The sequence below is a fragment of the Phyllostomus discolor genome, chromosome 8 (assembly GCF_004126475.2).
Source record: "Phyllostomus discolor isolate MPI-MPIP mPhyDis1 chromosome 8, mPhyDis1.pri.v3, whole genome shotgun sequence".
NCBI classification, from domain to species: domain Eukaryota; kingdom Metazoa; phylum Chordata; class Mammalia; order Chiroptera; family Phyllostomidae; genus Phyllostomus; species Phyllostomus discolor.
In genome coordinates, this window is record NC_040910.2 from 41,559,066 (window position 1) to 41,578,821 (window position 19,756).

The 19,756-nt window shown below is 58.5% G+C and overlaps 2 protein-coding genes across 2 annotated transcripts; both read right to left on the reverse strand.

The window, feature by feature from the left end:
* Nucleotides 1-12,123: 12,123 nt before the first annotated feature.
* LOC118502331 (mucin-16-like) lies at nucleotides 12,124-14,019 on the reverse strand. Its single transcript, XM_036034476.1, has 2 exons — nucleotides 13,771-14,019; nucleotides 12,124-13,503 (listed from the first exon to the last, which is right to left on the reverse strand). The coding sequence occupies exons 1-2, from the start codon at nucleotides 14,017-14,019 to the stop codon at nucleotides 12,403-12,405; spliced, it is 1,350 nt and encodes a 449-aa protein (XP_035890369.1). The 3' UTR covers nucleotides 12,124-12,402.
* A 4,195-nt stretch (nucleotides 14,020-18,214) lies between these two features.
* On the reverse strand, nucleotides 18,215-19,374 carry LOC118501998 (mucin-16-like). Its single transcript, XM_036032289.1, has one exon. The coding sequence runs from the start codon at nucleotides 19,261-19,263 to the stop codon at nucleotides 18,319-18,321; it is 945 nt and encodes a 314-aa protein (XP_035888182.1). The 5' UTR covers nucleotides 19,264-19,374; the 3' UTR covers nucleotides 18,215-18,318.
* Between the last annotated feature and the right edge of the window lie 382 nt (nucleotides 19,375-19,756).

A 19,756-nucleotide genomic window follows, 5' to 3' on the forward strand; every position in this document is an offset into this window, starting at 1 on the left:
CACCTGGATCCTGAGGGGAGGCAGTCAGAGGTGGAAGAGCCGAACTGGCTTCTGGGGAGTCTGGCTCGTGTGGGAAATCGGTCGGAGTTGGAAAGGTGGCACTGGTCTCTGCCCCAGCACTGGGGACAAGGGAGCTCACTCCTCCTGACACAGCCGGGGAGCCCGTCCTAGTTGGCACGGCTGAAACAGTCTGTGCTGCAGGATGGGTCACCCCTGAGGCTGTGGTTGCCTCTTCGTGAGGAGAGAGAGTCCGGGGTGGAGTGACCGCAGTGGCATCTGTGCCAGAACTAGGGACCTGTGAGGCCACCAGACCTGGTGCCCCAGAGGATACAGGTGTATCTGGGTCAGCTGGACTGGCGTCTGTTCCGAGGCTGGGGGCCGCCGTTGGGGCGGTGCTGTCCGAGTGACTATGGGAAACCCTGGTAGCTGCCCTGTGGACGGTGGGAGCTGGACTCCGCGGGACGGGTGACTGAGGAGGTGTCTGGATCTGACTCACCAGTGGAAACAGTCCGCGTCACAAAAGTTGTGCCGGCCTGGCCCCGGGACTAGTGACCGGGGAGGTGGCCAGGGAGGGTACATCGCGCGGGACTGTCCCTGTTGGAAGGGCTGAACTGGCTTCTGCCCCGGGACTGGTGGCTGTTGAAGGTGTGGTGTGTGATTCACTGTGGGAAACGGTGGGAGGTGTTTGGGACACAAGAAGGCCGGGCTCTGAAGGACGGGTGACCATGGACGCTGCTGTGTCTGGCTCAGGAGGGGACACAGTCAGAGTTGGACAGCTGACCTTGCTTCCGTGTCCAACGGGGTGGCCCGTGAGGCCGTGGTCTCCAGATGAAGCTGGGAAGTGGTCAAAGTTGCAGCAGTGGGGCCCGTCTCCGATCCAGAACTAGTGGCCTGGGACGTCACCGCCCCTGGTGCCACAGTTTCCACAGTCCTACCGGGAAGAGCTGAACTGGCTTCTGCCCCGGCACTAGCGGCCACGGAGGGTGCACTGTCTGATTCACCGTGGGAGACACTGGAAGTGCTTTCGGGAGAAACTGTGCTGGACTCTGCAGGATGGGGACCAAGGAGACTGCTGTGTCGGCTTCGTGCAGGGGCTCGGTGCGAGTTGAGAAAGCCCTTGTGGCTTCTGTTCCAGAGCTAGTGGCCAGGGAGGTGGCCGTGCTGGGTCCATCGAGCGGGACACTCGTCGTTGGAGGGGCTGAACTGGCTTCTGCCCCAGGACTGGTGGCTGTTGAAGATGTGACGTCTGATACGGTGTGGGAGAAATTCGGCGTCTCTCTGGAAACCGAGGCGCCGGTCTCCGGTGAATGGGCCCGTGGGGCTGTTGTGTCTGGCCCGCGAGGGGAAGCAGTCCCAGCTGGAACAGTGGAACTGGCTTCTGCTGCGGGATGGGTGCCCCACGAGGCTGCTGTCTCCGGTCCGTGTGGGGAGTCAGTCAGAGTTGCAGAAGTTGTACCAGTCTCGGCCCCAGAACTGCTTACCGTGAGAGGTCCGCCCCCGATACACCAGGGGAAAAGGCCAAAGTGGAAATGACTGGACTGGTCTGTGCCCCGGGACGGGTAACCGAGGAGACTGTTGTGTCTGGCTCACGGGGGGACAAAGTCAGAGTTGGGTCAGCTGACCTGGCTTCCGTTTCCGAATGGGTGGCCCGGGAGGCTGTGGTCTCCAGATGAACTTGGTCACTGGGCAAAGTTGAAGCGCCCGTGGTGGTCTCTGCCCCAGGACCAGCGGCCTGTGAGGTCACCACCCCCGGTAGAAGCGTTTCGACAGTCCTCCCTGGAAGGGCTGAAACGGCTTCTGCGCCAGCACTAGTGGCCGTCCAGGGTGCAGGGCCTGGTCCACTGTTGGACACAGTGGACGTGCCTTTGGGAGAAAACGGGCTGGTGTCTGAAGACTGGGTGACCAAAGAGACGCTTGCACCTGGATCCTGAGGGGAGGCAGTCAGAGGTGGAAGAGCCGAACTGGCTTCTGGGGAGTCTGGCTCGTGTGGGAAATCGGTCGGAGTTGGAAAGGTGGCACTGGTCTCTGCCCCAGCACTGGGGACAAGGGAGCTCACTCCTCCTGACACAGCCGGGGAGCCCGTCCTAGTTGGCACGGCTGAAACAGTCTGTGCTGCAGGATGGGTCACCCCTGAGGCTGTGGTTGCCTCTTCGTGAGGAGAGAGAGTCCGGGGTGGAGTGACCGCAGTGGCATCTGTGCCAGAACTAGGGACCTGTGAGGCCACCAGACCTGGTGCCCCAGAGGATACAGGTGTATCTGGGTCAGCTGACTGGCGTCTGTTCCGAGGCTGGGGGCCGCCGTTGGGGCGGTGCTGTCCGAGTGACTATGGGAAACCCTGGTAGCTGCCCTGTGGACGGTGGAGCTGGACTCCGCGGGACGGGTGACTGAGGAGGTGTCTGGATCTGACTCACCAGTGGAAACAGTCCGCGTCACAAAAGTTGTGCCGGCCTGGGCCCCGGGACTAGTGACCGGGGAGGTGGCCAGGGAGGGTACATCGCGCGGGACTGTCCCTGTTGGAAGGGCTGAACTGGCTTCTGCCCCGGGACTGGTGGCTGTTGAAGGTGTGGTGTGTGATTCACTGTGGGAAACGGTGGGAGGTGTTTGGGACACAAGAAGGCCGGGCTCTGAAGGACGGGTGACCATGGACGCTGCTGTGTCTGGCTCAGGAGGGGACACAGTCAGAGTTGGGACAGCTGACCTTGCTTCCGTGTCCAACGGGGTGGCCCGTGAGGCCGTGGTCTCCAGATGAAGCTGGGAAGTGGTCAAAGTTGCAGCAGTGGGGCCCGTCTCCGATCCAGAACTAGTGGCCTGGGACGTCACCCGCCCCTGGTGCCACAGTTTCCACAGTCCTACCGGGAAGAGCTGAACTGGCTTCTGCCCCGGCACTAGCGGCCACGGAGGGTGCACTGTCTGATTCACCGTGGGAGACACTGGAAGTGCTTTCGGGAGAAACTGTGCTGGACTCTGCAGGATGGGGGACCAAGGAGACTGCTGTGTCGGCTTCGTGCAGGGGCTCGGTGCGAGTTGAGAAAGCCCTTGTGGCTTCTGTTCCAGAGCTAGTGGCCAGGGAGGTGGCCGTGCTGGGTCCATCGAGCGGGACACTCGTCGTTGGAGGGGCTGAACTGGCTTCTGCCCCAGGACTGGTGGCTGTTGAAGATGTGACGTCTGATACGGTGTGGGAGAAATTCGGCGTCTCTCTGGAAACCGAGGCGCCGGTCTCCGGTGAATGGGCCCGTGGGGCTGTTGTGTCTGGCCCGCGAGGGGAAGCAGTCCCAGCTGGAACAGTGGAACTGGCTTCTGCTGCGGGATGGGTGCCCCACGAGGCTGCTGTCTCCGGTCCGGGTGGGGAGTCAGTCAGAGTTGCAGAGTTGTACCAGTCTCGGCCCCAGAACTGCTTACCTGTGAGAGGTCCGCCCCCGATACACCAGGGGAAAAGGCCAAGTGGAAATGACTGGACTGGTCTGTGCCCCGGGACGGGTAACCGAGGAGACTGTTGTGTCTGGCTCACGGGGGGACAAAGTCAGAGTTGGGTCAGCTGACCTGGCTTCCGTTTCCGAATGGGTGGCCCGGGAGGCTGTGGTCTCCAGATGAACTTGGTCACTGGGCAAAGTTGAAGCGCCCGTGGTGGTCTCTGCCCCAGGACCAGCGGCCTGTGAGGTCACCACCCCGGTAGAAGCGTTTCGACAGTCCTCCCTGGAAGGGCTGAAACGGCTTCTGCGCCAGCACTAGTGGCCGTCCAGGGTGCAGGGCCTGGTCCACTGTTGGACACAGTGGACGTGCCTTTGGGAGAAAACGGGCTGGTGTCTGAAGACTGGGTGACCAAAGAGACGCTTGCACCTGGATCCTGAGGGAGGCAGTCAGAGGTGGAAGAGCCGAACTGGCTTCTGGGGAGTCTGGCTCGTGTGGGAAATCGGTCGGAGTTGAGTTGGAAAGGTGGCACTGGTCTCTGCCCAGCACTGGGGACAAGGGAGCTCACTCCTCCTGACACAGCCGGGGGAGCCCGTCCTAGTTGGCACGGCTGAAACAGTCTGTGCTGCAGGATGGGTCACCCCTGAGGCTGTGGTTGCCTCTTCGTGAGGAGAGAGAGTCCGGGGTGGAGTGACCGCAGTGGCATCTGTGCCAGAACTAGGGACCTGTGAGGCCACCAGACCTGGTGCCCCAGAGGATACAGGTGTATCTGGGTCAGCTGGACTGGCGTCTGTTTCCGAGGCTGGGGCCGCCGTTGGGGCGGTGCTGTCCGAGTGACTATGGGAAACCCTGGTAGCTGCCCTGTGGACGGTGGAGCTGGACTCCGCGGGACGGGTGACTGAGGAGGTGTCTGGATCTGACTCACCAGTGGAAACAGTCCGCGTCACAAAAGTTGTGCCGGCCTGGGCCCCGGGACTAGTGACCGGGGAGGTGGCCAGGGAGGGTACATCGCGCGGGACTGTCCCTGTTGGAAGGGCTGAACTGGCTTCTGCCCCGGGACTGGTGGCTGTTGAAGGTGTGGTGTGTGATTCACTGTGGGAAACGGTGGGAGGTGTTGGGACACAAGAAGGCCGGGCTCTGAAGGACGGGTGACCATGGACGCTGCTGTGTCTGGCTCAGGAGGGGACACAGTCAGAGTTGGGACAGCTGACCTTGCTTCCGTGTCCAACGGGGTGGCCCGTGAGGCCGTGGTCTCCAGATGAAGCTGGGAAGTGGTCAAAGTTGCAGCAGTGGGGCCCGTCTCCGATCCAGAACTAGTGGCCTGGGACGTCACCGCCCCTGGTGCCACAGTTTCCACAGTCCTACCGGGAAGAGCTGAACTGGCTTCTGCCCCGGCACTAGCGGCCACGGAGGGTGCACTGTCTGATTCACCGTGGGAGACACTGGAAGTGCTTTCGGGAGAAACTGTGCTGGACTCTGCAGGATGGGGGACCAAGGAGACTGCTGTGTCGGCTTCGTGCAGGGGCTCGGTGCGAGTTGAGAAAGCCCTTGTGGCTTCTGTTCCAGAGCTAGTGGCCAGGGAGGTGGCCGTGCTGGGTCCATCGAGCGGGACACTCGTCGTTGGAGGGGCTGAACTGGCTTCTGCCCCAGGACTGGTGGCTGTTGAAGATGTGACGTCTGATACGGTGTGGGAGAAATTCGGCGTCTCTCTGGAAACCGAGGCGCCGGTCTCCGGTGAATGGGCCCGTGGGGCTGTTGTGTCTGGCCCGCGAGGGGAAGCAGTCCCAGCTGGAACAGTGGAACTGGCTTCTGCTGCGGGATGGGTGCCCCACGAGGCTGCTGTCTCCGGTCCGGGTGGGGAGTCAGTCAGAGTTGCAGAAGTTGTACCAGTCCTCGGCCCCAGAACTGCTTACCTGTGAGAGGTCCGCCCCCGATACACCAGGGGAAAAGGCCAAAGTGGAAATGACTGGACTGGTCTGTGCCCCGGGACGGGTAACCGAGGAGACTGTTGTGTCTGGCTCACGGGGGGACAAAGTCAGAGTTGGGTCAGCTGACCTGGCTTCCGTTTCCGAATGGGTGGCCCGGGAGGCTGTGGTCTCCAGATGAACTTGGTCACTGGGCAAAGTTGAAGCGCCCGTGGTGGTCTCTGCCCCAGGACCAGCGGCCTGTGAGGTCACCACCCCCGGTAGAAGCGTTTCGACAGTCCTCCCTGGAAGGGCTGAAACGGCTTCTGCGCCAGCACTAGTGGCCGTCCAGGGTGCAGGGCCTGGTCCACTGTTGGACACAGTGGACGTGCCTTTGGGAGAAAACGGGCTGGTGTCTGAAGACTGGGTGACCAAAGAGACGCTTGCACCTGGATCCTGAGGGGAGGCAGTCAGAGGTGGAAGAGCCGAACTGGCTTCTGGGGAGTCTGGCTCGTGTGGGAAATCGGTCGGAGTTGGAAAGGTGGCACTGGTCTCTGCCCCAGCACTGGGGACAAGGGAGCTCACTCCTCCTGACACAGCCGGGGAGCCGTCCTAGTTGGCACGGCTGAAACAGTCTGTGCTGCAGGATGGGTCACCCCTGAGGCTGTGGTTGCCTCTTCGTGAGGAGAGAGAGTCCGGGGTGGAGTGACCGCAGTGGCATCTGTGCCAGAACTAGGGACCTGTGAGGCCACCAGACCTGGTGCCCCAGAGGATACAGGTGTATCTGGGTCAGCTGGACTGGCGTCTGTTCCGAGGCTGGGGGCCGCCGTTGGGGCGGTGCTGTCCGAGTGACTATGGGAAACCCTGGTAGCTGCCCTGTGGACGGTGGAGCTGGACTCCGCGGGACGGGTGACTGAGGAGGTGTCTGGATCTGACTCACCAGTGGAAACAGTCCGCGTCACAAAAGTTGTGCCGGCCTGGGCCCCGGGACTAGTGACCGGGGAGGTGGCCAGGGAGGGTACATCGCGCGGGACTGTCCCTGTTGGAAGGGCTGAACTGGCTTCTGCCCCGGGACTGGTGGCTGTTGAAGGTGTGGTGTGTGATTCACTGTGGGAAACGGTGGGAGGTGTTTGGGACACAAGAAGGCCGGGCTCTGAAGGACGGGTGACCATGGACGCTGCTGTGTCTGGCTCAGGAGGGGACACAGTCAGAGTTGGGACAGCTGACCTTGCTTCCGTGTCCAACGGGGTGGCCCGTGAGGCCGTGGTCTCCAGATGAAGCTGGGAAGTGGTCAAAGTTGCAGCAGTGGGCCCGTCTCCGATCCAGAACTAGTGGCCTGGGACGTCACCGCCCCTGGTGCCACAGTTTCCACAGTCCTACCGGGAAGAGCTGAACTGGCTTCTGCCCCGGCACTAGCGGCCACGGAGGGTGCACTGTCTGATTCACCGTGGGAGACACTGGAAGTGCTTTCGGGAGAAACTGTGCTGGACTCTGCAGGATGGGGGACCAAGGAGACTGCTGTGTCGGCTTCGTGCAGGGGCTCGGTGCGAGTTGAGAAAGCCCTTGTGGCTTCTGTTCCAGAGCTAGTGGCCAGGGAGGTGGCCGTGCTGGGTCCATCGAGCGGGACACTCGTCGTTGGAGGGGCTGAACTGGCTTCTGCCCCAGGACTGGTGGCTGTTGAAGATGTGACGTCTGATACGGTGTGGGAGAAATTCGGCGTCTCTCTGGAAACCGAGGCGCCGGTCTCCGGTGAATGGGCCCGTGGGGCTGTTGTGTCTGGCCCGCGAGGGGAAGCAGTCCCAGCTGGAACAGTGGAACTGGCTTCTGCTGCGGGATGGGTGCCCCACGAGGCTGCTGTCTCCGGTCCGGGTGGGGAGTCAGTCAGAGTTGCAGAAGTTGTACCAGCCTCGGCCCCAGAACTGCTTACCTGTGAGAGGTCCGCCCCCGATACACCAGGGGAAAAGGCCAAAGTGGAAATGACTGGACTGGTCTGTGCCCCGGGACGGGTAACCGAGGAGACTGTTGTGTCTGGCTCACGGGGGGACAAAGTCAGAGTTGGGTCAGCTGACCTGGCTTCCGTTTCCGAATGGGTGGCCCGGGAGGCTGTGGTCTCCAGATGAACTTGGTCACTGGGCAAAGTTGAAGCGCCCGTGGTGGTCTCTGCCCCAGGACCAGCGGCCTGTGAGGTCACCACCCCCCGGTAGAAGCGTTTCGACAGTCCTCCCTGGAAGGGCTGAAACGGCTTCTGCGCCAGCACTAGTGGCCGTCCAGGGTGCAGGCCTGGTCCACTGTTGGACACAGTGGACGTGCCTTTGGGAGAAAACGGGCTGGTGTCTGAAGACTGGGTGACCAAAGAGACGCTTGCACCTGGATCCTGAGGGGAGGCAGTCAGAGGTGGAAGAGCCGAACTGGCTTCTGGGGAGTCTGGCTCGTGTGGGAAATCGGTCGGAGTTGGAAAGGTGGCACTGGTCTCTGCCCCAGCACTGGGGACAAGGGAGCTCACTCCTCCTGACACAGCCGGGGAGCCCGTCCTAGTTGGCACGGCTGAAACAGTCTGTGCTGCAGGATGGGTCACCCCTGAGGCTGTGGTTGCCTCTTCGTGAGGAGAGAGAGTCCGGGGTGGAGTGACCGCAGTGGCATCTGTGCCAGAACTAGGGACCTGTGAGGCCACCAGACCTGGTGCCCCAGAGGATACAGGTGTATCTGGGTCAGCTGGACTGGCGTCTGTTCCGAGGCTGGGGGCCGCCGTTGGGGCGGTGCTGTCCGAGTGACTATGGGAAACCCTGGTAGCTGCCCTGTGGACGGTGGAGCTGGACTCCGCGGGACGGGTGACTGAGGAGGTGTCTGGATCTGACTCACCAGTGGAAACAGTCCGCGTCACAAAAGTTGTGCCGGCCTGGGCCCCGGGACTAGTGACCGGGGAGGTGGCCAGGGAGGGTACATCGCGCGGGACTGTCCCTGTTGGAAGGGCTGAACTGGCTTCTGCCCCGGGACTGGTGGCTGTTGAAGGTGTGGTGTGTGATTCACTGTGGGAAACGGTGGGAGGTGTTTGGGGACACAAGAAGGCCGGGCTCTGAAGGACGGGTGACCATGGACGCTGCTGTGTCTGGCTCAGGAGGGGACACAGTCAGAGTTGGGACAGCTGACCTTGCTTCCGTGTCCAACGGGGTGGCCCGTGAGGCCGTGGTCTCCAGATGAAGCTGGGAAGTGGTCAAAGTTGCAGCAGTGGGGCCCGTCTCCGATCCAGAACTAGTGGCCTGGGACGTCACCGCCCCTGGTGCCACAGTTTCCACAGTCCTACCGGGAAGAGCTGAACTGGCTTCTGCCCCGGCACTAGCGGCCACGGAGGGTGCACTGTCCTGATTCACCGTGGGAGACACTGGAAGTGCTTTCGGGAGAAACTGTGCTGGACTCTGCAGGATGGGGGACCAAGGAGACTGCTGTGTCGGCTTCGTGCAGGGGCTCGGTGCGAGTTGAGAAAGCCCTTGTGCTTCTGTTCCAGAGCTAGTGGCCAGGGAGGTGGCCGTGCTGGGTCCATCGAGCGGGACACTCGTCGTTGGAGGGGCTGAACTGGGCTTCTGCCCCAGGACTGGTGGCTGTTGAAGATGTGACGTCTGATACGGTGTGGGAGAAATTCGGCGTCTCTCCTGGAAACCGAGGCGCCGGTCTCCGGTGAATGGGCCCGTGGGCTGTTGTGTCTGGCCCGCGAGGGGAAGCAGTCCCAGCTGGAACAGTGGAACTGGCTTCTGCTGCGGATGGGTGCCCCACGAGGCTGCTGTCTCCGGTCCGGTGGGGAGTCAGTCAGAGTTGCAGAAGTTGTACCAGCCTCGGCCCCAGAACTGCTTACCCTGTGAGAGGTCCGCCCCCGATACACCAGGGGAAAAGGCCAAAGTGGAAATGACTGGACTGGTCCTGTGCCCCGGGACGGGTAACCGAGGAGACTGTTGTGTCTGGCTCACGGGGGGGACAAAGTCAGAGTTGGGTCAGCTGACCTGGCTTCCGTTTCCGAATGGTGGGCCCGGGAGGCTGTGGTCTCCAGATGAACTTGGTCACTGGGCAAAGTTGAAGCGCCCGTGGTGGTCTCTGCCCAGGACCAGCGGCCTGTGAGGTCACCACCCCCGGTAGAAGCGTTTCGACAGTCCTCCCTGGAAGGGCTGAAACGGCTTCTGCGCCAGCACTAGTGGCCGTCCAGGGTGCAGGGCCTGGTCCACTGTTGGACACAGTGGACGTGCCTTTGGGAGAAAACGGGCTGGTGTCTGAAGACTGGGTGACCAAAGAGACGCTTGCACCTGGATCCTGAGGGGAGGCAGTCAGAGGTGGAAGAGCCGAACTGGCTTCTGGGGAGTCTGGCTCGTGTGGGAAATCGGTCGGAGTTGGAAAGGTGGCACTGGTCTCTGCCCCAGCACTGGGGACAAGGGAGCTCACTCCTCCTGACACAGCCGGGGAGCCCGTCCTAGTTGGCACGGCTGAAACAGTCTGTGCTGCAGGATGGGTCACCCCTGAGGCTGTGGTTGCCTCTTCGTGAGGAGAGAGAGTCCGGGGTGGAGTGACCGCAGTGGCATCTGTGCCAGAACTAGGGACCTGTGAGGCCACCAGACCTGGTGCCCCAGAGGATACAGGTGTATCTGGGTCAGCTGGACTGGCGTCTGTTCCGAGGCTGGGGGCCGCCGTTGGGGCGGTGCTGTCCGAGTGACTATGGGAAACCCTGGTAGCTGCCCTGTGGACGGTGGAGCTGGACTCCGCGGGACGGGTGACTGAGGAGGTGTCTGGATCTGACTCACCAGTGGAAACAGTCCGCGTCACAAAGTTGTGCCGGCCTGGGCCCCGGGACTAGTGACCGGGGAGGTGGCCAGGGAGGGTACATCGCGCGGGACTGTCCCTGTTGGAAGGGCTGAACTGGCTTCTGCCCGGGACTGGTGGCTGTTGAAGGTGTGGTGTGTGATTCACTGTGGGAAACGGTGGGAGGTGTTTGGGACACAAGAAGGCCGGGCTCTGAAGGACGGGTGACCATGGACGCTGCTGTGTCTGGCTCAGGAGGGGACACAGTCAGAGTTGGGACAGCTGACCTTGCTTCCGTGTCCAACGGGGTGGCCCGTGAGGCCGTGGTCTCCAGATGAAGCTGGGAAGTGGTCAAAGTTGCAGCAGTGGGGCCCGTCTCCGATCCAGAACTAGTGGCCTGGGACGTCACCGCCCCTGGTGCCACAGTTTCCACAGTCCTACCGGGAAGAGCTGAACTGGCTTCTGCCCCGGCACTAGCGGCCACGGAGGGTGCACTGTCTGATTCACCGTGGGAGACACTGGAAGTGCTTTCGGGAGAAACTGTGCTGGACTCTGCAGGATGGGGGACCAAGGAGACTGCTGTGTCGGCTTCGTGCAGGGGCTCGGTGCGAGTTGAGAAAGCCCTTGTGGCTTCTGTTCCAGAGCTAGTGGCCAGGGAGGTGGCCGTGCTGGGTCCATCGAGCGGGACACTCGTCGTTGGAGGGGCTGAACTGGCTTCTGCCCCAGGACTGGTGCTGTTGAAGATGTGACGTCTGATACGGTGTGGGAGAAATTCGGCGTCTCTCTGGAAACCGAGGCGCCGGTCTCCGGTGAATGGGCCCGTGGGGCTGTTGTGTCTGGCCCGCGAGGGGAAGCAGTCCCAGCTGGAACAGTGGAACTGGCTTCTGCTGCGGGATGGGTGCCCCACGAGGCTGCTGTCTCCGGTCCGGGTGGGGAGTCAGTCAGAGTTGCAGAAGTTGTACCAGCCTCGGCCCCAGAACTGCTTACCTGTGAGAGGTCCGCCCCCGATACACCAGGGGAAAAGGCCAAAGTGGAAATGACTGGACTGGTCTGTGCCCCGGGACGGGTAACCGAGGGAGACTGTTGTGTCTGGCTCACGGGGGGACAAAGTCAGAGTTTGGGTCAGCTGACCTGGCTTCCGTTTCCGAATGGGTGGCCCGGGAGGCTGTGGTCTCCAGATGAACTTGGTCACTGGGCAAAGTTGAAGCGCCCGTGGTGGTCTCTGCCCCAGGACCAGCGGCCTGTGAGGTCACCACCCCCGGTAGAAGCGTTTCGACAGTCCTCCCTGGAAGGGCTGAAACGGCTTCTGCGCCAGCACTAGTGGCCGTCCAGGGTGCAGGGCCTGGTCCACTGTTGGACACAGTGGACGTGCCTTTGGGAGAAAACGGGGCTGGTGTCTGAAGACTGGGTGACCAAAGAGACGCTTGCACCTGGATCCTGAGGGGAGGCAGTCAGAGGTGGAAGAGCCGAACTGGCTTCTGGGGAGTCTGGCTCGTGTGGGAAATCGGTCGGAGTTGGAAAGGTGGCACTGGTCTCTGCCCCAGCACTGGGGACAAGGGAGCTCACTCCTCCTGACACAGCCGGGGAGCCCGTCCTAGTTGGCACGGCTGAAACAGTCTGTGCTGCAGGATGGGTCACCCCTGAGGCTGTGGTTGCCTCTTCGTGAGGAGAGAGAGTCCGGGGTGGAGTGACCGCAGTGGCATCTGTGCCAGAACTAGGGACCTGTGAGGCCACCAGACCTGGTGCCCCAGAGGATACAGGTGTATCTGGGTCAGCTGGACTGGCGTCTGTTCCGAGGCTGGGGGCCGCCGTTGGGGCGGTGCTGTCCGAGTGACTATGGGAAACCCTGGTAGCTGCCCTGTGGACGGTGGAGCTGGACTCCGTGGGACGGGTGACTGAGGAGGTGTCTGGATCTGACTCACCAGTGGAAACAGTCCGCGTCACAAAAGTTGTGCCGGCCTGGGCCCCGGGACTAGTGACCGGGGAGGTGGCCAGGGAGGGTACATCGCGCGGGACTGTCCCTGTTGGAAGGGCTGAACTGGCTTCTGCCCCGGGACTGGTGGCTGTTGAAGGTGTGGTGTGTGATTCACTGTGGGAAACGGTGGGAGGTGTTTGGGACACAAGAAGGCCGGGCTCTGAAGGACGGGTGACCATGGACGCTGCTGTGTCTGGCTCAGGAGGGGACACAGTCAGAGTTGGGACAGCTGACCTTGCTTCCGTGTCCAACGGGGTGGCCCGTGAGGCCGTGGTCTCCAGATGAAGCTGGGAAGTGGTCAAAGTTGCAGCAGTGGGGCCCGTCTCCGATCCAGAACTAGTGGCCTGGGACGTCACCAGCCCCTGGTGCCACAGTTTCCACAGTCCTACCGGGAAGAGCTGAACTGGCTTCTGCCCCGGCACTAGCGGCCACGGAGGGTGCACTGTCTGATTCACCGTGGGAGACACTGGAAGTGCTTTCGGGAGAAACTGTGCTGGACTCTGCAGGATGGGGGACCAAGGAGACTGCTGTGTCGGCTTCGTGCAGGGGCTCGGTGCGAGATGAGAAAGCCCTTGTGGCTTCTGTTCCAGAGCTAGTGGCCAGGGAGGTGGCCGTGCTGGGTCCATCGAGCGGGACACTCGTCGTTGGAGGGGCTGAACTGGCTTCTGCCCCAGGACTGGTGGCTGTTGAAGATGTGACGTCTGATACGGTGTGGGAGAAATTCGGCGTCTCTCTGGAAACCGAGGCGCCGGTCTCCGGTGAATGGGCCCGTGGGGCTGTTGTGTCTGGCCCGCGAGGGGAAGCAGTCCCAGCTGGAACAGTGGAACTGGCTTCTGCTGCGGGATGGGTGCCCCACGAGGCTGCTGTCTCCGGTCCGGGTGGGGAGTCAGTCAGAGTTGCAGAAGTTGTACCAGTCTCGGCCCCAGAACTGCTTACCTGTGAGAGGTCCGCCCCCGATACACCAGGGGAAAAGGCCAAAGTGGAAATGACTGGACTGGTCTGTGCCCCGGGACGGGTAACCGAGGAGACTGTTGTGTCTGGCTCACGGGGGGACAAAGTCAGAGTTGGGTCAGCTGACCTGGCTTCCGTTTCCGAATGGGTGGCCCGGGAGGCTGTGGTCTCCAGATGAACTTGGTCACTGGGCAAAGTTGAAGCGCCCGTGGTGGTCTCTGCCCCAGGACCAGCGGCCTGTGAGGTCACCACCCCCGGTAGAAGCGTTTCGACAGTCCTCCCTGGAAGGGCTGAAACGGCTTCTGCGCCAGCACTAGTGGCCGTCCAGGGTGCAGGGCCTGGTCCACTGTTGGACACAGTGGACGTGCCTTTGGGAGAAAAAGGGCTGGTGTCTGAAGACTGGGTGACCAAAGAGACGCTTGCACCTGGATCCTGAGGGGAGGCAGTCAGAGGTGGAAGAGCCGAACTGGCTTCTGGGGAGTCTGGCTAGTGTGGGAAATCGGTCGGAGTTGGAAAGGTGGCACTGGTCTCTGCCCCAGCACTGGGGACAAGGGAGCTCACTCCTCCTGACACAGCCGGGGAGCCCGTCCTAGTTGGCACGGCTGAAACAGTCTGTGCTGCAGGATGGGTCACCCCTGAGGCTGTGGTTGCCTCTTCGTGAGGAGAGAGAGTCCGGGGTGGAGTGACCGCAGTGGCATCTGTGCCAGAACTAGGGACCTGTGAGGCCACCAGACCTGGTGCCCCAGAGGATACAGGTGTATCTGGGTCAGCTGGACTGGCATCTGTTCCGAGGCTGGGGGCCGCCGTTGGGGCGGTGCTGTCCGAGTGACTATGGGAAACCCTGGTAGCTGCCCTGTGGACGGTGGAGCTGGACTCCGCGGGACGGGTGACTGAGGAGGTGTCTGGATCTGACTCACCAGTGGAAACAGTCCGCGTCACAAAAGTTGTGCCGGCCTGGGCCCCGGGACTAGTGACCGGGGAGGTGGCCAGGGGAGGGTACATCGCGCGGGACTGTCCCTGTTGGAAGGGCTGAACTGGCTTCTGCCCGGGACTGGTGGCTGTTGAAGGTGTGGTGTGTGATTCACTGTGGGAAACGGTGGGAGGTGTTTGGGACACAAGAAGGCCGGGCTCTGAAGGACGGGTGACCATGGACGCTGCTGTGTCTGGCTCAGGAGGGGACACAGTCAGAGTTGGGACAGCTGACCTTGCTTCCGTGTCCAACGGGGTGGCCCGTGAGGCCGTGGTCTCCAGATGAAGCTGGGAAGTGGTCAAAGTTGCAGCAGTGGGGCCCGTCTCCGATCCAGAACTAGTGGCCTGGGACGTCACCGCCCCTGGTGCCACAGTTTCCACAGTCCTACCGGGAAGAGCTGAACTGGCTTCTGCCCCGGCACTAGCGGCCACGGAGGGTGCACTGTCTGATTCACCGTGGGAGACACTGGAAGTGCTTTCGGGAGAAACTGTGCTGGACTCTGCAGGATGGGGGACCAAGGAGACTGCTGTGTCGGCTTCGTGCAGGGGCTCGGTGCGAGTTGAGAAAGCCCTTGTGGCTTCTGTTCCAGAGCTAGTGGCCAGGGAGGTGGCCGTGCTGGGTCCATCGAGCGGGACACTCGTCGTTGGAGGGGCTGAACTGGCTTCTGCCCCAGGACTGGTGGCTGTTGAAGATGTGACGTCTGATTCAGTGTGGGAAACTGTTAGAGGTGTTTTCGAAAAAGTAAGGCCAGGCTCTGAATGACGGGTTATCATAATTAATGTTGTATCCTGTGACCAGGGTTTCGTTTCTAGTTGGGTTGTCCACAAGCTTATATTCTTGGAAGGAGTATGGGAGTTCGTGAAAGTAGAAGGAGTTAGGGTGTTCTCTGCTCTGGATCTAGTGTCCATGTCAGTCCCCACTGGTGGCTCATATCCTGAGTCAGTGGTACCTGGAGTGGGTGAAATTCTCTGTGCTGTGACCCATGTGTCTGTTGTGTCTGGTTCTTTTTTAGAGCCAGTTAGAATTGTAGTGAACACATTTGTGTTAGTCCCAGGCTTGGTTACTTTTGAGGTCACCACTCCCAGTGCAGTAGGGGAGACAGTCCAAGTTGAAGCAATGAAACTGACTTCCTGTGCGGAACGGGTAACCATTGCAGGTGTGCTGGGTGATTTCCCATGGGAATTATTCAGGGTTTTCCTGGACACAGCTGAGCTGGCCTCCACAGGATGTGTGGTCCATGAGGTTTTGGCCTGTGGCTCCCCAAAGGAAACACCCAGAGTTTGAACCAGTGTGCCCGTCTCTGGTCCAGAACCATCCACCAGTGTTGCTGATCTTCCACTGAACATGGATAGGGTTGTCCTGGACACTGCTGTGCTGCTGGTCTCTGCCCCTGATCTGGTGGCCGAGGAGGCTGTCCTCTCTAGATCACTGGGGGAAGCGTCTGCGGTTGTGATGACCACTCCTGCTGTGCTTGTGTGGGCCATCTTACCTGGTGTCCTGAGGGCAGTCAGCATTTTCAAAGTGGCAGCAGACACTCTGGTGGTTGAGGTTTCCCTGGTAGTGGTCTGTGCCCTGTCTTTCCCTCCTGTGGGTAGTCCTGTGAATTGTGGGATGGACACACAATTTGGACAGAATGATTACCACTCACTGCATAGGCGAGAGGTTTTTTTTTTTCTTTCAAATGAGGAAAGGAGAGAAATGTCTCCACCCAAAACGTACCTGAAATGCTTCTGGAACGGGGAAAGGAATTGTGGTCAGTATTCCCCTACCTTCCCTGTATGGTGTTGGGCTCTAACTCCCCAGCTGACCACTTCCTGCTCTCAAACGTTTTCTGTACTCTCCATCCTTTGAGTCTTCCTTCAAGCAGTTTTCTCTGCTTGACATGATGATCTGTCATCAGCTTCCTTACTTTCTGTTCTACTTCAAACTCCAGGTGAAATGAACCTTTACAAATTCATGTCAAAATTCATTTCTCTCTTCTCATCTCCTTATCGTACTGTGTGAACCTGCACCGCTCCACACCTTACAGTCTCCTTAGTAATAGTCGTTAATGCTTGCCTGCTTGGCATATAGCAAATGCTCGAGAATTATTTGTTAATTAGTGAATTAATTAATGATTAACATGTGGATGGAGAGAGAGAGAGAGAGAGATCAGTCTCTGACTTGAGAGAGATAATTTATCATTGTGTTTCAGAGCTTGGATTCTGGAATAAGATAGTCCCACAGCAAGATTCTGGCTCCTCCACTAAATAGATGCATTACCAAATCTTGCTAGATCTTCAGTTTCTCATCTACAAAGTAAGGCTAAGTATAGTGGCCATCTCAGAGTGTTAATAAAAGAGCACCAAGAACAGAGCCTTCTGACTCACAATAAGACATTATTACTACTACCACTGCCATTACCTACTATTACTACCATTACCAACACCACTGCCATTAGCAATCATTACTGCTATTACTACTACTGTTGTTAATATTGTTACTACTACCACTGCTGCTACCTACCATTCCTGCTGTCACTGCTATTATTGCCACCTATTACTATTGTTATTACTACTATTTTTATGACTACTAAAGTTATTGCTATTGTTACTATTACAACTACTATTGCTTCTTTTACTACTACTTCTACTTCTTGTACTTCTACTACAAAATAAATGTTTACTGGATTACATTTGCCAGGGACTACAGCAGCTGTCCAAGGTGACTAGAAGTCAGCCTGTGAGGAAGAGTAAAGCGTCATCGGCTGAGACATCAACGACTGACCAGGGCTTCAGAAAGTGGTTCCCAGGAAGGAAGAGGAACTACCTGGAGGCTCCTTAGTAGTGACCACAAAGCCTATGGGAGCCTGGTGCAGGGAGAAAGGCAAAACTAAGGGGATTTTGACTCTGCTGGTGAAGCTACATTGTTGTGTTGCTGAGAATACCCTGAAAAATGTATTTCTGAGAGTAGACATTCTCAGGTGATTCACGTGTGTTTGATGGTGGTAGTGGAGATGATGATGATGAGCAATTGTAAAGCACTGGGCACCCTTCCTCTCTTTGATCATAACCAGAACAGTGAGTGGATACCCTATTATTCTTTTACAGAAGAGAAAAACAGGACCTCTGAGATCATAATTTGCCAAGATCCCATAACCAGTGACTGACAGCGTGGAAATCTGAACTTGTAGTTTTGTCTGCATCCTAAACCTGTGTTCTAACCATTGTTCATATTAATTTCATAATTAAATTTCAGGATCCTGTGGGGTCCAGAATGGGAAGACAGGACATAAGGGAAAAATGTCAGTGTGGGGAGGGGACTCTCCCCAAGAATTCTCTGACTCAGTAGCTCTCAGCCTGGGGTGATGTGGATTGTCATCGCTGTGCATGTGGAGGGTGCTACAGGCACTAGTGAGTGAGGCCAGGGATACTGTTAAGCAGCCTACAGTACATGAACAACCTCCCACAACAAATAACTATCTAGGTTCTTACTTGTCAACTGCGTTGAGTGTGGAGAAACTTGAGAACCACTTGTCACTGTTTCCAAGTCCCTGTTCTGGATTATTCTGGTATCCATAATGGGTGACAAGGATGTCCTGACTGACTGGGTCCAAGTTTCCAGACCACTGACCATAACCATGGGTCCAGCAGCAGAGCTTATCTTTGCCTCACGGGTGGCATCTGCTGTGTGTGGAGGGGTTGGGGAGGAATTAATCCCATGGGGGGCTGGGCCAGTCGAAGAGCCAGTGGTAGTGAAGGTTGTGAAGGGGAATGATGTTGAGGCTGATGCAGGCAGGATCCTTGCAATGGTGGACATAGACGTATCCCCAAGGACTGGTTCTGTTCTACAAAATGGACCAGATGAGCAGGCAAGGGAGCTGACACCTGGAACTATTGATGTTGCAAAGGAAGTTGTGGGTTCTGACAAAGAGGGTATCAATGTGTCACCTGGCAAGGTCTCAGTTGAGGACAGAATGTCTGTGGAACCAGGTCGGGGACTGTTCAGGAGATGAGTAGACTGAGGACGTGAAGGCATCGGAGTGGGTGGAGCTGAGATGAAGTCCATGGCTTTGCCTGTCACCTTCAGCCCAGAAGCTGGATGCAAAAGTGGCACTGTTTCAGATGATGTTGGTGGAAGGGGCACAGACACTGCTGATGCGGCAAGAGTGGTCTCCTCCAAAGATAGGGCAGCATCCGTTGGATATGTGATGCTGGATGACTCCGAGTACACTGGGACAGAGGAGTGGAGTGGGTGTCCAGAACTGCTGGTCCCCACACTTGTAATGTCTGTGTTTTGGGAAAAGCAAGTTGTCCCTGCATCTGTGGAGGACGTTTCAAAAACAACCAGTATCATCTCATTTGAGGGGCTGTGCAAATTGGGAGAAAACTGGTTCCAGATTCAGAGCTTCGAGATGCCATGTCTGTGGTCCTCACCAGGAGAGGACTGGAAAAAGAGGTCCCTGGACTGAGAGAGGTTGGGCTAAACCCTGGTAATATGGAGGAAAGAGGTGAAGGTGAGTTCATGGCAGGTAGTGACGTAAGGAATGAAGGGGAACTGATTTCATCTATGAAGGAGGTGCTTGTTCCTGACAAATCATCTGGAACTCTGTTCGTAATAGTAGTCAAACCTGAGTGCGATACACTTGGAGTCACAACTGAGTCAGTCCCTGCCCGAGAGGACATTTTTGATGAACTCAAGGAAGATGTGTCCGGTGACACAGGCCCAGAGTGACGTGTTAGCCTGGTAAGGAACACTCCTGAAGGTCCTGTCATGATGGGGGAGGTAGAGAGCCTGGGCATTCCTGTGGCCGTGTCTGGTGTCGTGGTAGAGTGAGCAGAGCCAGCAAAGGGTGTCTTGCCAGAGGAGATTTCTTCTGTCCTGGAGACATCGGTGCCACCCTTGGTGGGCATGCTGGAAAAGATTGACTCCGTGGCTGAGCTCACCAGCTGGGAGGTGCTGGTCCCCATCAGGTTGGGGACCAAGGAGGATGCTGGCTCTGTCTCGAGCCTTGGACTTTCAGAAGAGCCAGGCATTGATGTGGAAATAGTGGTTTCCCTTAGGATGGAAGAGGTAACCCCTGGAAAAGTGACTTTGGATTGCCCTGAATCAGCTGGCTCAGAGGAATGTGTTTCATGTCCAGAACTGGTGGCCCCCACATTGGTCACAGCTGTGTTTTGGGAGAGGTGAACCACCTCGGACTCAGTGGGAGCTTGGAGAGTGGCCAGTGTCTCAATGGTGGTGTCGCTCAAATTTTCAGGGGAATGGGCTCCAGCACCCAAGCTTGGGTCCACCATGTCTGTGGTCTTCACCTGGCCAGGGGTCCAAAGAGTAGTGAGTAGAGAAGGAGAGGAGGGCCCAGTTTCTGCTGCTGTAGGAGACACAGGCAAAGGTGAGGTCGGGGCAGGAATAGATTCAAGGACAGAAGAGCTGCTTCGTTCCACAAAGGAAGGCCCTGTCCTTGACACATCCTCAGGGCCTCTGCTCATGAGATTCGTCACCTCTGAGTGTGTAGAACTTTGAGTTTTAGCCAAGAGACTCCGTGCCCCAGAGATCCTTGTTGATGTGTCCAATGGCGCTGTGTCCTGTGACATAGCTCCAGGGTGACCTGTTTGTGTCGTGAGTGGCATTTCTGCAGATTGTGTCATAATGGGCGAGGGAGAATTTCTGGGACTTCTTGTGGGGTTTTCTGGTGTGCTTGTTGAATGAGCTCAGTCAGAAGGGAATGTCTCTACAGGGGACAGTTGGGCTAAGGTGGATAAGTTTTCATTGGATCCTAAGGTAAATTCT